This window comes from Tigriopus californicus, chromosome 4 (genome assembly GCF_007210705.1).
Source record: "Tigriopus californicus strain San Diego chromosome 4, Tcal_SD_v2.1, whole genome shotgun sequence".
Lineage (NCBI taxonomy): Eukaryota > Metazoa > Arthropoda > Copepoda > Harpacticoida > Harpacticidae > Tigriopus > Tigriopus californicus.
Window position 1 is genome coordinate 526,105 of NC_081443.1, and position 15,444 is coordinate 541,548.

Here is a 15,444-nt window from a genome sequence, read left to right on the forward strand (position 1 = left end):
AAATTTCCAACACCTTCTGAAAGCACTCTTCTTACAATAGGTTTGTTTTCCAAAAAGAACTGCAAGCAAAATGACAGGAGATCGAAACAAGTGTTGCATTTTGAACACACAAGCCTGTATATCACGAGATGAAAGTCCCATTAATGTCCTTGGCAGCGTTTCCACCTCCCCAGCACCGTTGGAGACCAATTTCGTGCTCAAAAGTAGTCATTTGGAGGCCACTATTAATGACTAAAAATGTGACATCCTACCCAAAGCACGAATCACAACTTTTTTCCTTAAGAAGTGAAGATTTCCTGGCAATTTTCTGGTGCAATATTTTTTCATATCCAAAATATAGAAATAAAGTGATAATCCATCCCAATCAGACCTGGCATGCCTAGAAAAGAAGGTAGTGTTGAATTTTCTCTCAAGTCTGTCTAAAACTGATTGATCTTAAGCTCGTTCCACCCTAGGCTGTCCCCAACTCAGGCAGTCGCTCACTTTTTTTACAGAAGGCTAACGGACTCAATAGATGAATTGTTAAATGCATCTATGTGCTTTGACTTATAGGAGAAATACAGATAGGAATGCTTTTAGGTGACTAAAAGGGCCTAACAACGACCTTTTCTGCATTGTAGCACTTCTTTTTGCATTATTACAAATCGTTTTTGCACGTTCAAACCTTTTTTGCGCATTTTCATAACTTTTTTCACATTTTCTGAAAAAATATATTTCAGCTATAAAGGAACCTTTTTTTCGAGGTCTAATAATAACCAAATGGTTGTTAGTCAACTCCACACGGACAAGTAAAGGTTGCGTGTAAAGTCAGGTTTCCGATAAAAAGTTCTGATGTTCCATTGATATGTTTGTGCTTAAATCCCCACTATTTGACCGCTAGCGTGAACACTACTATGTGTGACTTTTCATTTCAAGATATTAAACATTGGCAAGCATTTAAGTCGCGTTCACCATTAAATGGACCCCAAGATTCACAAAGCAACCACTGTCTTGTTTCGAGCATTCCAAAAAACGGGTCTAACCTATCTTTTCTAAAAATTAGGTAAGAGATAATACGCATTTAGTTCTAACTGATGACTAAGGTTCTCAAAATCATGCATAAAAAGGATCTCAAGATGCAAATAAAGATGCCCAAAAACATGCCCAGGATGGAAATAAATTTCAAAGATGCTTTATACTGTTATGACATACTAAGGTATTTTAAGCAATTTATGGCGAGTGAACACGACGAGTGCTGAGAACAGAATGCCTAGCATGACCATCAGCTGGGATCAGCTGATCGCCACACCACACCCCCCCTGGGAGTTTATTACATTTTCAAAACCACAATAATAAAGATTCACGTCGGGGTCACCAGTATGGCGAGTGAACACGACGAGTGCTGAGAACAGAATGCCTAGCATGACCATCAGCTGGGATCAGCTGATCGCCACAAATTTGTTAAGCTGGACACATTATATTCTAATAACAGTACACTCTGATTCCAGTGGATCAGCATCTGTGGAGTAATCTAAGTCCAAACTTCAATAACAATCACAGGCGTTGTCAATACAACAGCTTTGACTTGTCCGTCCCCCACCAAGTAATTAAATCCAGTAGGGAGACTTCAAGTTTGGATGGATGGTGTCTGGGTGTCCGGGATAGGTACTGGGATCACGGTATGGAAGGAAAATTCAGGTATCTCACGGGGATCACCAGTTTTTATACCCAAGGACCCTACTTGTTATCATTGGAAATCGACTTCAGCCAATGCCATTCTTTGAAAGTGCCCAATTGGTTGCTGTTTATGGGGTTTTGTTTGATAAAATATGCTCATTCAACATTTTCAGTGTGTTGAACAATCATCTGTGTCCTAGGAAAGAGATGGCAGGCAAGACCCAATTTTTCGAGATGGTGTAGCCAGTGAAAGGGACAGGGCAAGCAAGGCAAGAATCCTCTCCCCAGGTGTTGTGGGTTCAAATCCCGGTGCCGGAATAATCCTTTTAAAGGAGGAGACGTGCTGTAGTGGTTAGCGCAGTATCTTATTATGGGAGAGGTCACTGGTTCGAATTTCCTCCCCGACCTTTCTCTAGGTAACTTTTAGACTCTAGCTGCACCCATAGACGAAGAGCCAAAACTGATACCTGACTTGGAATTGCCTGTCGGAGTTTGGACATGTATGATGTGATGGCTGCCTTCACTGGCTGGACGAGGGGCAACTTCCGACTCTAGCACAACAACCTCCCCGCACAAAAAAACCAACCAAGGGTTGTAGCCCAAAGTATTGTCTTGCTTTTCATTGAGTTTCAAAAGTAGCCACTGGGAGGTCAATTAAAGGGTCGGAGGCCAGATTTTTTTTCGTGTTTCTAAACTTTCAAAATAGACTTTGAGGCCCAAATAAAAACAACAACAACATGGATATTCGGACATTTAGGCAAGCGCTGGCACCACCAAACAAACTTGCCTGCCAATGCCAGTGATGCAAAATTGGCGTTTCAAACGGGTTTTAACGAAGCTGACCTTTCCTAAAATGCAATATGAAATAAGGGTCAGCTTCTCAAAAACGTACTTGAAGCCCCAAACTTGCATCACTGACACTGGTACCAACAAACAAACGAACCTGCCAGAGCTTACCTAAACGTCCCCATAACGCCTAACGGTCCCTTGTTATGTGCTACCCTTTGAGACGACATAAATTTTGCCAAGCTATTTGATTAAGCCATGGACAACGGTACACCGGACATATTTGACGCCGCCAAATGTACCCCAATAGTCTATCGGAAAATTTAGAAACTATTGAACTGAACCTCCTGACCAGAAATTAAAATAATCTTAGTCACGCTATCCAAACAACGCAGATTCACTCGCCATAGATATTCAAAATTATAGGGAGGAACATGACAATCTTTTTGTTGTAGCTCAAGGATATTGTATATAGAAGAATTCTCGTCAACCCGTTTTTTCTATGGTTCAAATTCTCACTTTTCCAAGTTGAGGTTCAGCTAAACGATTGATACAACATGGACGAACAAAGAAATTTGACTTGCGGGAATAAAAATTACGACTGAGATGAATTCGTTTAAACTTCCAAAATATATTTGATGTCAGTGGTTGCCAGAAACATCCCATGAAAGATGAGTTAACCACTACTGAACGAAAAAGAGCCACCTATCGTACGATCCTTGAATTCCAATGTTGATAATCTTGAATTATAAACAATTCAATCAGTGAAAACTGGAGCGCATTGGCTGGAAATGATCAGCAGTAGCCTCGTTGAAAGGAAGGAGGGCGAAAACCGATCCAAGGTAAGGCCTAAATCACCGTTTTAGTCCCGATCAAAGCCTACCGAGGTGTCCGACGATAATTGGAAAGACCTCCAGTTAAATTGAGACCTCCATAATTAAGTCCAAAATTGACAAAGATAATGGTAGCCACCTGAGGACAGTCTCATTAGAAGACGTAGGCAATGCATTAACTCCAATCGGAGTTGTTAGTTTTCAACCTTAGCGTCCTCGTCCACATTCCCGACGTTCATGGTCTAGATAGAGAACCGTAGGTCTACGTCGATAAGTTTGTTCAACGGTAGAAAAAAGAAGAAAATGCCGCAACCTCGTCAAAATCGTTCATAATACCGGTATTTAATCGACACAATTGTGATCTTTATTCAGACGAATGAAGTATAAAATACGTTAAGAGCTTGTTTGATAGACAAGAAGCAATCACAGGTACACTCGAGGAAAAACCAGTAATGTGACAATAGGCATTTTTACCAAAATAGCCAAATTTGATATTGGGCCTAAGACCCGGGGGGAGCTCGATATGGCAGAAGAATCAATGAGCGCATCATGACACGGACCGTCGTGTCTCATTTGAATGTCAGCCTTGGTTTGAGCCTCACAGTGGCCTTTGTAGAGCGTGAGATTCACTGTGGAGCCCTCTTTTGAATATGAGATGCAAATGGTCGATCGACTGGAGGTCAGGACCAGATGTTGTTGGGGTTCTCTGACCGGAGTGGGCCGAGTCGTGGTGGCATTCAAGGCATCTACTGTCTCTTCATTGCTCCACGAGCCAATGCATTGAAAATCTGCAATATCAAGGAATACACATGAGCTCCAAACTTGGAAACTGCATTTTGTGCATGCTGTCTTTGAATTTGCTCAAATAGGACATTATTTGGACCCGCCTGTTATTTGGTAGACAGGGCAACAACGCAACATTTGTGCTTTTTCAATTTAGGTGTTCATTAAATGAAACTTTTACGGAGAACATATAATGCACAACACGAATCCAAGCTTTGATATTAGTTGTGCTGGATGCATTCTCTTGAATTCCGAGTGTGCTATAAACAAAGCTCAATGCGTATCTCACCCGCTATTCGAGGCAAGTCTGACAATTCACATGAAAACATCTGAAGGTTACTGGAGAGTGGACATCCACCCTTCATCCAACCTTTACATGGCGAGGAATGACGAAAATGGTCCACACCTGAAAAGAAGGAGGGGAAAATCTCTATGGAACCACGCTTTTGGTTAGGAGAATAACTCAATCTGCCCAATTTGGTTCCATATCCACTTACTTTGGTGAAGTGTCACGGGGATTTGCTGGAATTTCCCTTGAAGTGGACACTCGACACTCACTTGCTCCGCAATCAGGGTATGAAAGGGAGCTTCAGCGTTGAAGTAGAAATTGGAACACGCATCTGAGGCATGGCGAGACATGTTCCCTGCAAGAGATAACGGTCCCTAATCACGGAATGCAAACGCCAGAGTGAGAGTTTGAGGTATAATAGTAATAGTTCAAAATTCTACATTGATTTTATATCAAATTTATCTACTCGAACACGAATTTAAGTTTGAGATAGATTGGCACTTTGGATCAAAAGACACAAGAAATATGTGAACGTGTGCTGATGCTGACTTTCTATCTGTTATCCATACGTCCGTGGGCTTTATCGGAGAATGTTTGAAAGAGTAGGAATGTTTCAAAGAAGCTTTTGGGGTTTTGGGTGATAAATTTCGGACGATCATGGACCCAGCATATCCAACCAGCAATTTCGAATGCTTTGATATTCTCTTTTTTATTGAGGAGTATGGAGATCTTTTGATCTTGGATCGGCAAGCCATAACATAATTCGTGAGTGAAAGCCTTCGGGCACATTTTCAATAATCTCAATGCCGAGAGCACTCGCGGGAATTCGAATTGCATCAAAGCCTTGTGTTGTTCCTCTGATCCTACTCGGATTTTGATTCGATGCAACAGCTCCATGGGTCCAAAGTAAACAGCTATACGTAGTCCAAACCAACGAGCCACGTGAAACACAATTCACCCACATAAATTAAGCCGATTTCAAAACTATGACAATCTCGTTCCGTCTGGCATTGGGTCTAAGAGTCCAATAAATTAATGTTCTGTCGTTTCAGCGCTCGAGAAAAAGCCATAACGCGACTACCAATGAATCATGTTCCCAAAGAAAGGGATCCATTTGCGAGCCAGCTCCCCAAGTTCCGATGATCTTTGTATTTTTGGCGTGCACTACATTGTTATTGAACACCGCAAGTATGAGGAAGGTTGGCAAACATCGGCCAGGTCAGTGAAGGTGAGAAGGACCATCAGCTGTGTTCCAACTTCCCAAAATGGACCTTATCTTAAGCTCATTCGCTCCCTTGGGAGGTCGACTGACAAGGTACCCATTGTTGTTTTTCTCGTGTTATTGAGCAGGTGCAGACTTAATACCGCCAAATCCGGTCAGACCCCATCTTTATATTGATAAAACCAAAGACTATTGGGTAGCAGATAGATCCACAGTGTGGGCCCAAAGAAACGTGAAAGATTTCTTTGTCTCCCAAGCAGAGGATTCAATTTCAGGTGATATACTGTGTTCAAGACGCATTCTTCTCTTCCAATTTTTTCCTTCTTCCGTCTCTTTCGCTCGATTGGTGCTAACACCAAAAGGGCTGCAGGAGGAATACCCCAGAGCAAAAAACAAACTGATCTCCTTCTCCGTGTGGATGGCTGTTGGTGTGTTCCACTGTTCCACTTATTCTGAAGGCCATACTTGAGCCAGAAGACAGAAGACATTTCGTATATATTGTCTTCGTTTTTGCTCATTGTTTTTTCTCGCTGTTGAGTACAGGGTGCGCTTTAGCGTGACCTATCGTCAACGACTTTATGTAGAAGTTGCTCATTATTGAAAACAAATATTTTGAATGATGACATGTGAAATGAATCCTAGCCTAGCTCAAGATTAGAGCAAGATTACTATCGCGACATCCCGAGATGATCCTACGATATTTCTACACCCTGTTCAGACTCGAATCTTGCCACATGCCATCCATGAGGTGTTGCTCTCCGAATATCCATTTGTCTGTCTTTTTTCTCTTTTGCAGGTGAGCCAGAATGGCTGTGTAGTAGCAGGTTTTTTGCAGAGCTCTTCCCACCTTTCCATTTTGATACTATTGAACCTTCTTAAGCCGTACGAACGATATAAATAGCTCAAGAGGTTCTTGCAGAATGTCTCATATAACCTTAGACACACGAATTGATTTCATAGAGGGAGAAGTCCTAAAAATATTTAGAGGCCTAAGTGTGTCTATGCCATTGTGGGACTTGGATGGCTTCTTTGTCCCCAGCAATTTCCATTTAGACACTTTATGAGCTCATTTTCATGAAATGTCTCAGGGAAAAAAGACAATAGAACCAACACGGCAAATGGTCCCACCGGTGAATGTCCTTCCAAAATATTTCCCGACGTAAAGCCAACGATATGGAGTCATTTTTCGATAGCGGATCTGCTGTCCTTTCAAAATAATCATGGTTTCATTAGATTGCAATTTTGGGTCCCTGCATTTCTTTTAAAATTTGTCCAACGTTTTTTTTGACAAGAATTTTGGACCCAGCACAACCTTGTGTGATGAGACTGCATTCTCGTTCTGCACCGGAAAGGCCGTAAAACGCGACTAAATCAACATAAAGTTTCGTTTGATACAAAGAGGGGCAATCTCGCCATACAAACTCATAATGACGCTTTTTCAAGAAAGCGCGGACAATCTTAGTGAGGACGTATTGAACTAGTTTTGACCAGACTCAGTCCCAAATTATAATGTACTTTAAACTGTGCCGTGGATGTAAATCATTGGGCGATTCAGAGGGAAACGTTCACCCACTCAGGGACAGAACCAAGGAATCCCGTTCAAACACAAGGGGGATAGATATTCTATAAATCAACTCACATCTGGCACTCAGGCAGCCAAGTTCCACAAAAATCTAAGCTTTGCCATCTGGAACCTGCACACTAGCCAGGGTTGCTCAATCCAATTTCGATTGGCATCTCTGTATGGATCAATATTTCACAAATCGAAATAATAGGTGAACTCATGCGAAACTGGTGGACAACTTTGCAACTTTCTATGTGAAGAGAAAAAGGGCCATGATCAAGACTTGTTTTAGGTTTAGAGCCAGTGTGTCAGTTCTAAATCCATTCGAGCAAATCTTACTTGGTCTATGTGTTCCAACCTTTAAAGGCCGCTTGGACCTGTGCAAGATCCCTGAGAAAATCCGCATAGAGCGGATAAAAAGTCACATCCTGTCACTTTCCAACCCAAAAAAATGTCCCCCCCATCCCCGTGCCCTTGGTTCTTGAAGCGTGGAACATGGCCTTTGCATGACCAGATTTGCTCGATAGTATTCGCCACGTGACAAGGGATTTGATTGAGACCGTGAAGGTTGCTTCTATGATCAATTCATAATCGCTAAATCTAGTTCCTTTGTCAATGTCTTAGAAAAAGGTCCATAAGTGCCAAATTCAAAGCAGATTGTGAGTTCCATTGTTGATCCAAGGAGCTCTCCCGGTGCGTTCTATGATTGCAGAACACAGCTGGCACTTAAGAGCCTGCAATTACATGAAAAGACCCTTTGGAGACTTTCCCATGTTCCTTGAACCGCCCACCCTTCAGGGACAAAAAGCAAGAGATGCGAGGGTTTGAACTTCAGGAACAACAACAATAGCAGTTGTTGTTGTTGTTGTTGTTTGTTGTAGTGACAACAACAACAACAACAACCACGACCCTCTCATGACACAAAGTTTGCCAATTTGCCACAGACCAACCGACCAATTCCTAGTCATTCCTAACAAACGTCGACATTCATAACGGTGCATCCGAATGCCACATCAATACCAATGAAAGCAACAAGAACTGGCCCTCCTCCTGGGCAAAGACCAGAATAGAATTAGATTTTACTAGAAACCTTTTCAGCGGAAGCAAAGTTGAGCTAAGAGACAAGGTTTTTGTTCGGGACCTTGGTGCTTGGAATGTGAGAAAACTTCCACCCTTCTCTATGATAGCATCTGCTCATATTTTTGAAGCAATGTACCGTAAGAATCAAATTCAACGGGTCACTCAGGCACGATGAATGAAATGTTTTAGAAGAGTGGAAAATAAATGACGACCGAATGCCATGCCAATCCCTAGGTGCGTCAAGCATACTCCTCTAGTCTAAACGATTTCAAAAGTACTAAATCGAAGCAACCTTTTGATGAGGTGAAAACTTATTGTAGCTAACATTGCAAGATTGTGTAAAGCCATTACTCAGCATTGAGTAGGTTTCGACCGACTGCCGACTCGATTGCTTATCAGTTGTTCGAAGATGGCTGTCTGAACTCAATCAAGGCCGTTTTCATTTTGACCGGAGTGGTAGCTGCCAGCCAGTTCTGGCATGTCGCCCAGAATTTTGCTCAAATACTGCATTAAACAAACGACAAACTCTGGACCGCTGAACACGTTAGAACAAAGGCTTTGTCGCATTTCTATCGGAATAGAGAGCTGCGTTTTTCTACACATTATATGTAATCACATAAATGACCCAATTAGTGGTACTTAGAAAACTCAAGCCAGTCTCTTAGCTCAGCTCCGACATGACTGCATTCCCCGGGTTCTCTTTGAGAAGAATAGACGAAAAAGAAGTTGGTGCCAAGGGTGATCCAAAAGTGTGCATTTTCTAAAATACCGACACGCCATCAAACCATCTTTTGTTGTCGACGCCAAAGAAACTCCTCCCTGGTTTAAAAAGAAAAACTGTCGGCAACTTTTCTCATCATGCGATTGGTTTCAAACTTTCGAGGCAAACTAATCTCCTACAACTACGAGTAGCCTCCTGTCTGTCTGAAGCGAAATAGCATCTCAAAATGGGAAGCGAGAGCTTCGCAAATTGACCCACGAAAATTGATATTAATCGCAATCACACTGAGTGCTTGCACTGGCAATGTCTTCCGAAACACCCTGCAAGGCCGTAAAGGAGTTGGCGAATTATTTCTTACTGGGTGCTCCAAGTTATTTTCATGCTTAATTTTTATAAGGAAATAACGCCAAAAAAGGCAGGGAATCGTCATTTTTGTCGCAAGTAAAAACTAAACGTAAGACGTTTACGCAAATTAAATTGCCAAAGCGTAACTGAAAGGCTAATTTTATCCGCTTTACCAACAAACCGCCAACAACAAAGACATAGCTTTTAAGCACAAAACCATGCACACACACACGCACATAGAGAGAATAAATAAAAGTCCACTTTTCACTTTTTCCTGGAGAGGTGAGAACCATCCCTAGTGAAAACATTCGCCAACTCCGTTCAATTTCATATGGGCGCACAAAGTGTGGTAGTATTTGGAGTAGCAGAGAGTCCTTGCTGAGCGATGCATCCTCTCTGGGGTTTCAAAATAGTTTCGCCTTAATTTAAGAAACTTTTCAGTGAACCTGGAACAAAATTTCGGGTCTGAAATGCAATCAAGATGGCCTTCGTTCCATTCAAGCCGAGACTAGGCAGAGTGGGACAGCCGGCCACAAGTCCCCAACTTGTAGCAATGTAATTCGAACAAAAGCCATGACGACAATGCTAGGAAGCCATTCTTAAACTCAAGAAATGCATCTCGGGAAACATCTTCCTTTATCTCGCTCTCATGTTAAATCCAAAGGCACTTTAATGAGAAAGAGACCATGTCAATCTAGGGAAAAAGTAGTTTGGCTTTGTTTTGCTTGGCAGACTATGTTGTTGATACACTTGAGGTGAAGAAGCGACAAAGGTCAAAGGATGGCACAAAAGCAACTGTTATTGGAACGACTTGCAAAATGCTTGCTTGTGATTGAAGTGAATCGTGGTACAAAGTCAAAAGAGGTTATAAAAAGCTCGACGACTTTCACCCACAAGTCTTTCGAACTAACTTTGTGAATTCTCAAAGCTTTCCATTTTTTTAAAGCGCCGTCCAATTTTTGTGCTCCACAAGAAGGTGCCATGAGTCTCTGCTCCAATATGAAAATACGTCTATAGGACTCTCCAAGGACTTGGAATCGAATTCATGTACCTACTATTATATGGAGCCATTTTTCGACTGTGCAATGAGCTGGTTGTGCGTAGCCATCTGGTTTTTCTGCTGAATAACTTGGAAAGAAACTTTACATTGGAATTGTCTGAACCGTCGCTTTTGTTCGCAAATCACATAGCCACGTTAGAAGTAGTTTTCTCTCCACCAAAGAAAGGATGTGTATGCCACTTCAGTATAAAATGAAAACGGCAAGGACATGTTTGAAGGTTAAGTTGTCAAAATGCAAACAAACGTGAGGCAGGAAATACCTCGGAGAAAGGCGACAAAACGATGATGACGGTGTGACAACGATGCCACGGCTCTTTATTTTTGTGCCTTAGGAACGAGACACCTCGCATGAATTCTTAACCAGGTCTCTCCAGCAAGTTCCTCACGGCCCAAGAAGCACTCAAAAGCCTTCTGGTCCCATTTTGTCAACAATTGTGTCGCAATTGAGCACTAAAGGAGAAGACGACGGTATGTGGACTAAACAGCTGGGGGCGTATACGTATGGACCTTCATTATCATTGCAATACAAAAGAAAGCCTCACTGATGGCGCCTATCTCTTTTATGGTACGCTTTATGTTTGTGAGAGGTATAGACTTTCTAATTGGCTTAATGCCTTACACCAAAGAACGGATGCCAAAGAGTTGAAAGAATGAAGACCCATAGTTGGGAGTTGGGGCAAAGAAAGGAACGTACAAAATAGCCGTCGAAAGATTTCTCTTTGTCCAGAATGCAATAGGACTTTTAAAGATTTTGAATTAGCCTGTAGGTAGCTATAAGATGACCCTCCTCCAATTTGGAAATGTGAGTTACTCTTTGCCGCATATGGAACCCAAAATGGTGACTAGAACGTAATACTGTCATATCTGACTTGATATTGCCCACAAACTACTCCTTAGTCAGGGCACACAAATCTGCACCACGCCATTTTAGACCAGGGTCCAGTTTTTTTTTTAACATTAGTTAATTGTCGGCACATTATGCAGCTTTTGTCAAGACTCCCCAACGGCAAACTTTGTCATTCATCAAGCACTTATTCGGGAGCAGGCTTCAACTGGCACGAAACAATTTTTGAGCCCGGTGCTTGGCTCAGAATCTGACAAGAACTTGAAATCTATGGACAGTTTCCGAGGAAGCTTTGGTTCTACTGTTGGCCTAATGCTAATGAGACACACTTGCCATTCGTTTTGTAGTTTCATTTCACAAATCGGTTTTTAAGACAAATGGGGACGTGGTCAAATCATACTCAAGTCTCACTCGGGTCGTAATTAAATTTCATATTCCATTAACTTAAGTGCAGAAATGGCTGTCCGAAAATGACGGACTGTCTGGGAAGGGCGTTATTGCTCAAGTCGTGCAAAAAGCATTCCGTCAAACGGGAGAGCTACGATTTTCAAAATGAGAACCACGCTTGTTGTCGGAAGAGATGCAGAACTTCTGGAAGATCCAAATCTACATTTGAACACTGTCGAGATGCCACGACCTCAAATGGAACAATGGCTCAAAGGTGGTTGGAAACAAACCTGTCTTGGACATGATTCATGAGTTTGGCACAAGTGAACAAGAATCAAGATTCACCGGCCAACACTTTTCATTGTTACTTCTTCAACCATGTGTCACGATGTAGTGATCTCAAGGTTTACTTTTGTTTCCATTCCCTGAATGTGCAAGGGCAATGGCTACGAAACTGGGGGCATATATATACAGTATTACTACATTGAGATCGCTCATGAGTCAGAAAATGTGTAATATGGTATCCAACTCCCTGGGTCAACCAACTCCTTTGATGTGTGACAAATTAGTCCCAATGAAATGACCCCATTATTATTCTGTTCTAAGGTCGACATTTTCCTGAAATCGTACTTTGGTACAGGTAATTGGAAAAAGCAACCTTTCACGCTTTCAATGATAGTAACCAAGAACTGTGGACGGGGAACGAAAAATTTACAAGTAAGACCCTCGCAATGAATTACTCCATTTTGAGAGGTCTGCAGTTCCCTCGGGCGCTTGATTCGTTTCTTTCCCACCGCAGCAAAGCTTAAAGTGCCAAAGCGAGGCAGTGATTGAGCCCATAGCAAAATGGTTTGGAACAACTCATATCTTATTTAAAAGTTTTTCCTCTCTTTCTCTCCTTCTCGTTTCCAGGCCTTTTTTTCACATGTACGAGATTTTCGCAATCCGTAGTATGACAAAAAGACGAAGCTTCAGACATTACGACGGTTGCACTTCGTATGAAAACAAGCCTCAGTTTGGAGTATTTTCAACATTCACTAATACACGTTCTGCTAATGTTAATGCTTTCCGTAAATCATTATTGATACGCCAAGCCGTGCGATGGTTTGAGAACGGTCAAATGCCTCTCAGCAAGGTCCCTGGCCTGGTCGATACATGCAGTAATGGTTCTTTGACATGAATTAATGGTCGAATGTCAACAATTCGAGAAGACCCGAACCCGCCGAATTTCCATTACAAGATGTCCCATAAAGCCGCCGAAGAAAAAGGAACCGTCCATAGGCTGCACAATCCAAGACTTGGCCGCATTAGTTCCAACAAATTTACTGCAAAAGATCCGCCTCCTCTGATATTTACGACTATGTTCGTTCTCGTCCCATCACAAATTGGAACCCAACAAACCAGAGCTCTGACCTCCTAAAGCTCTACGGTCCAAATCTACCCATGGCCTTTGGAAAACCACATGTGATTGAACTTTTCTGCAAGTACGTTAAGTGCGAGTGAATGGATTTTGAATGGAGAAGTGGTTATGCACAATCAATTGCCATATGAAGGAGACAATGAAAGCAATGTCTTATCGTTTGACTTATTTTCAAAAACATATTCGAAGAACTTGATAATTGACTTGAAGGGAGGATTTGAAAACTTGGCGAGAGTTCTGAAGGAATAACAGTCTGAAGTCCATAAGTAGGGTGATGGCTGTTCCTTTAGAAAGATATTCCATATCAGAATTTTCTTTTGAGTGCTGAATATTAATATTACAAAAGCTCATTAGTACACTCTAAAATAATTTTTGACCTGCCATTCATTGGTTCAAAGAAGATTATGCTTTGTGGTAAACCTCTATTAACTTGCACTTCTTTCTTAACGAAATGAAACCTAAATAAGATTGGAACTTCGAGTAAAAGGGAAAAAGTTCAAAAAGGGACTGCGTCCAATTGAGTCGGGGCACCAGGGCTTTTCCAAGTTTCGAACCTCAATTAGTGAACAATACCTTCAAGGCACTAGCACTGCATTATTAGTATTTTCTTTGCTTTTGCGGTTGCCTTTAGTCCACCTGGTTCATTGTCTCGTTCCATCTCTCCGTTATGGGGGCAGGTAGCCGAGCTCCATGACGGACCAAGTTTTTGAAAGTTTTTCTCCGGCCTTATTTTTTTGCAGACGCTCCTCGAATAATTGAGTTTTGCGGCCATGGAACAATTCTTTTTTGGACTTGAAGCATTTGGAGCAGGTCTCTTTTTTTTGACCCTCTTTTGCTTCTAGTAGAAGGACAAACAAAAAAACTTGAAGGCCAGTTTCCAAACTTGACTAAGGAGACAGAGAGAGTGAGAGAGATAGAAAATCTCATTGGAACCTTTCTGGGAACACAGCCAAATCAATTTCTCGTCAATGGAACATAAACTTCAGTGCCAAAAGAATCCTACCAATCTGTTTATCCATCTGACCTCTCAGATCGAGTCTGTGGACCAATCCCTCAAGAGCACAACTATCCAGTGACTGGGTCAAGCAATCCGTGCCTTGTGTGAGAATTTCCATCAAAGTTGATTCAGGTGGAGATAAGTTGAGGAGGAAGTAGAGGCCATCCTTTGGAACTCGTTCCCTTTCGTTCCATTTGATATACGAGCTCTTTGGAATCGCTCTTAAGAAGGGCCGGAAAGAAAGAAAAATGGAAATTTTATGAGAAATGTATCTCCGATGCTGAAAGAAATTCCCTTTTCCTTTTCTTCTCTCCATTCACTTGGAAGGCAGAGGATGATTGTTTCTTTTGCACTTGAATGATCATAAATCACTGAAGTTTGAGTTGCACTCGTTTCGACGAGCAGGCAGGCTAAGCACTAGAAGTCGAATGTGGATTTCGGGTCCATTATTCTGACGAGAGTAAGTAAGCAGTAATCATCTTATAGTATTCCAATGGCATTTCACGTTCATGGGCAGTGCTTGGAAGTTAAAAGCGAGTCTTTCTCCTTCACTTCTCGTTGATAGAGGAGAACACATATACATCGATGGAATTTCGAATGCCTCGATTTATTCAGGCTCAACCGACAAGGCTTTTCGGAACTGCTCTTTCCACAACTTTTAAGAGTGAAACATGAAACACAATCCAAGTTCGTGGGTGAACTCACCAGGTTGTTCTGATCCAGCCATACTGTATTTAGGTACTTTCTCTCCAGATTCGTTTCATTTGCCCCTCCTGTCATTTGAAGCATCAGGTTTCCGTTGTTCCAGGAGCAATTGACAATCTTTTCCAAGTGTCGATGACAACTGACTCAAATAATGAAACGAGAGCGAGGTGGGGAAAAAGTGGAACAACAAGATGGGGGACCCACGCTCATCCTATGACATGACATCGAGACATTTTTGCAATGGTTCTCTCTACATTCGTGTACAAATTCAAGATGAGAAAACTCTCGCTTCTCGGAGATTGTTATTCATTGTACACTTGTGCAGACAGACAGACATCTTCTCCCGAAAACGACGGAGAAGGAAGGACCATGAATGTCAGGTTGATGTGAATCCTTGTTTGCGAGCTAGCGGCTGCCCGTGTTCCACAACCCAAATCCAGGGTGTTATCTCTTTCGTATCTCAAATCGACAGCTTTTCACTTTCAATCAAGGGGAAAACCTGAAGGAGAGGGGGGGGGGGGGGAGAGGACGCGAAGAAGATCGAAAATATACTCTTTTCCTCTTCTCCTATTTTCAGCGGGTGCTTTCTCGTCCAATCAGCACATACTGAGAGCCTTTGGTGAGGATTGAAAAGAAATCTAAAATGGCGTCTGGAGGCAATTTTCAGGTCTTTGCCACCATCGCCCTCGGTGGGCGTTCCAAAGTTCCGATTCGTCTTTGTTTGAGTCTAGCAAGAAACCGCTCTCAGCCCC

General features: G+C 42.1%; 1 protein-coding gene across 1 annotated transcript in view; it reads right to left on the bottom strand.

Annotated features, from left to right (window-relative positions):
• Positions 1 to 3,616: 3,616 nt before the first annotated feature.
• The window catches only part of LOC131879872 (uncharacterized), a 24,826-nt gene continuing 12,998 nt past the window's right edge, over positions 3,617 to 15,444 (bottom strand). The window contains exons 7-9 of the mRNA XM_059226336.1: positions 4,556 to 4,702; positions 4,348 to 4,464; positions 3,617 to 4,063 (exon numbers count right to left, since the gene is read on the bottom strand). Coding sequence (XP_059082319.1) covers positions 3,699 to 4,063; positions 4,348 to 4,464; positions 4,556 to 4,702 — 629 coding nt within the window. The 3' untranslated portion in view covers positions 3,617 to 3,698. The remainder of the gene's footprint in view (positions 4,064 to 4,347; positions 4,465 to 4,555; positions 4,703 to 15,444) is intronic.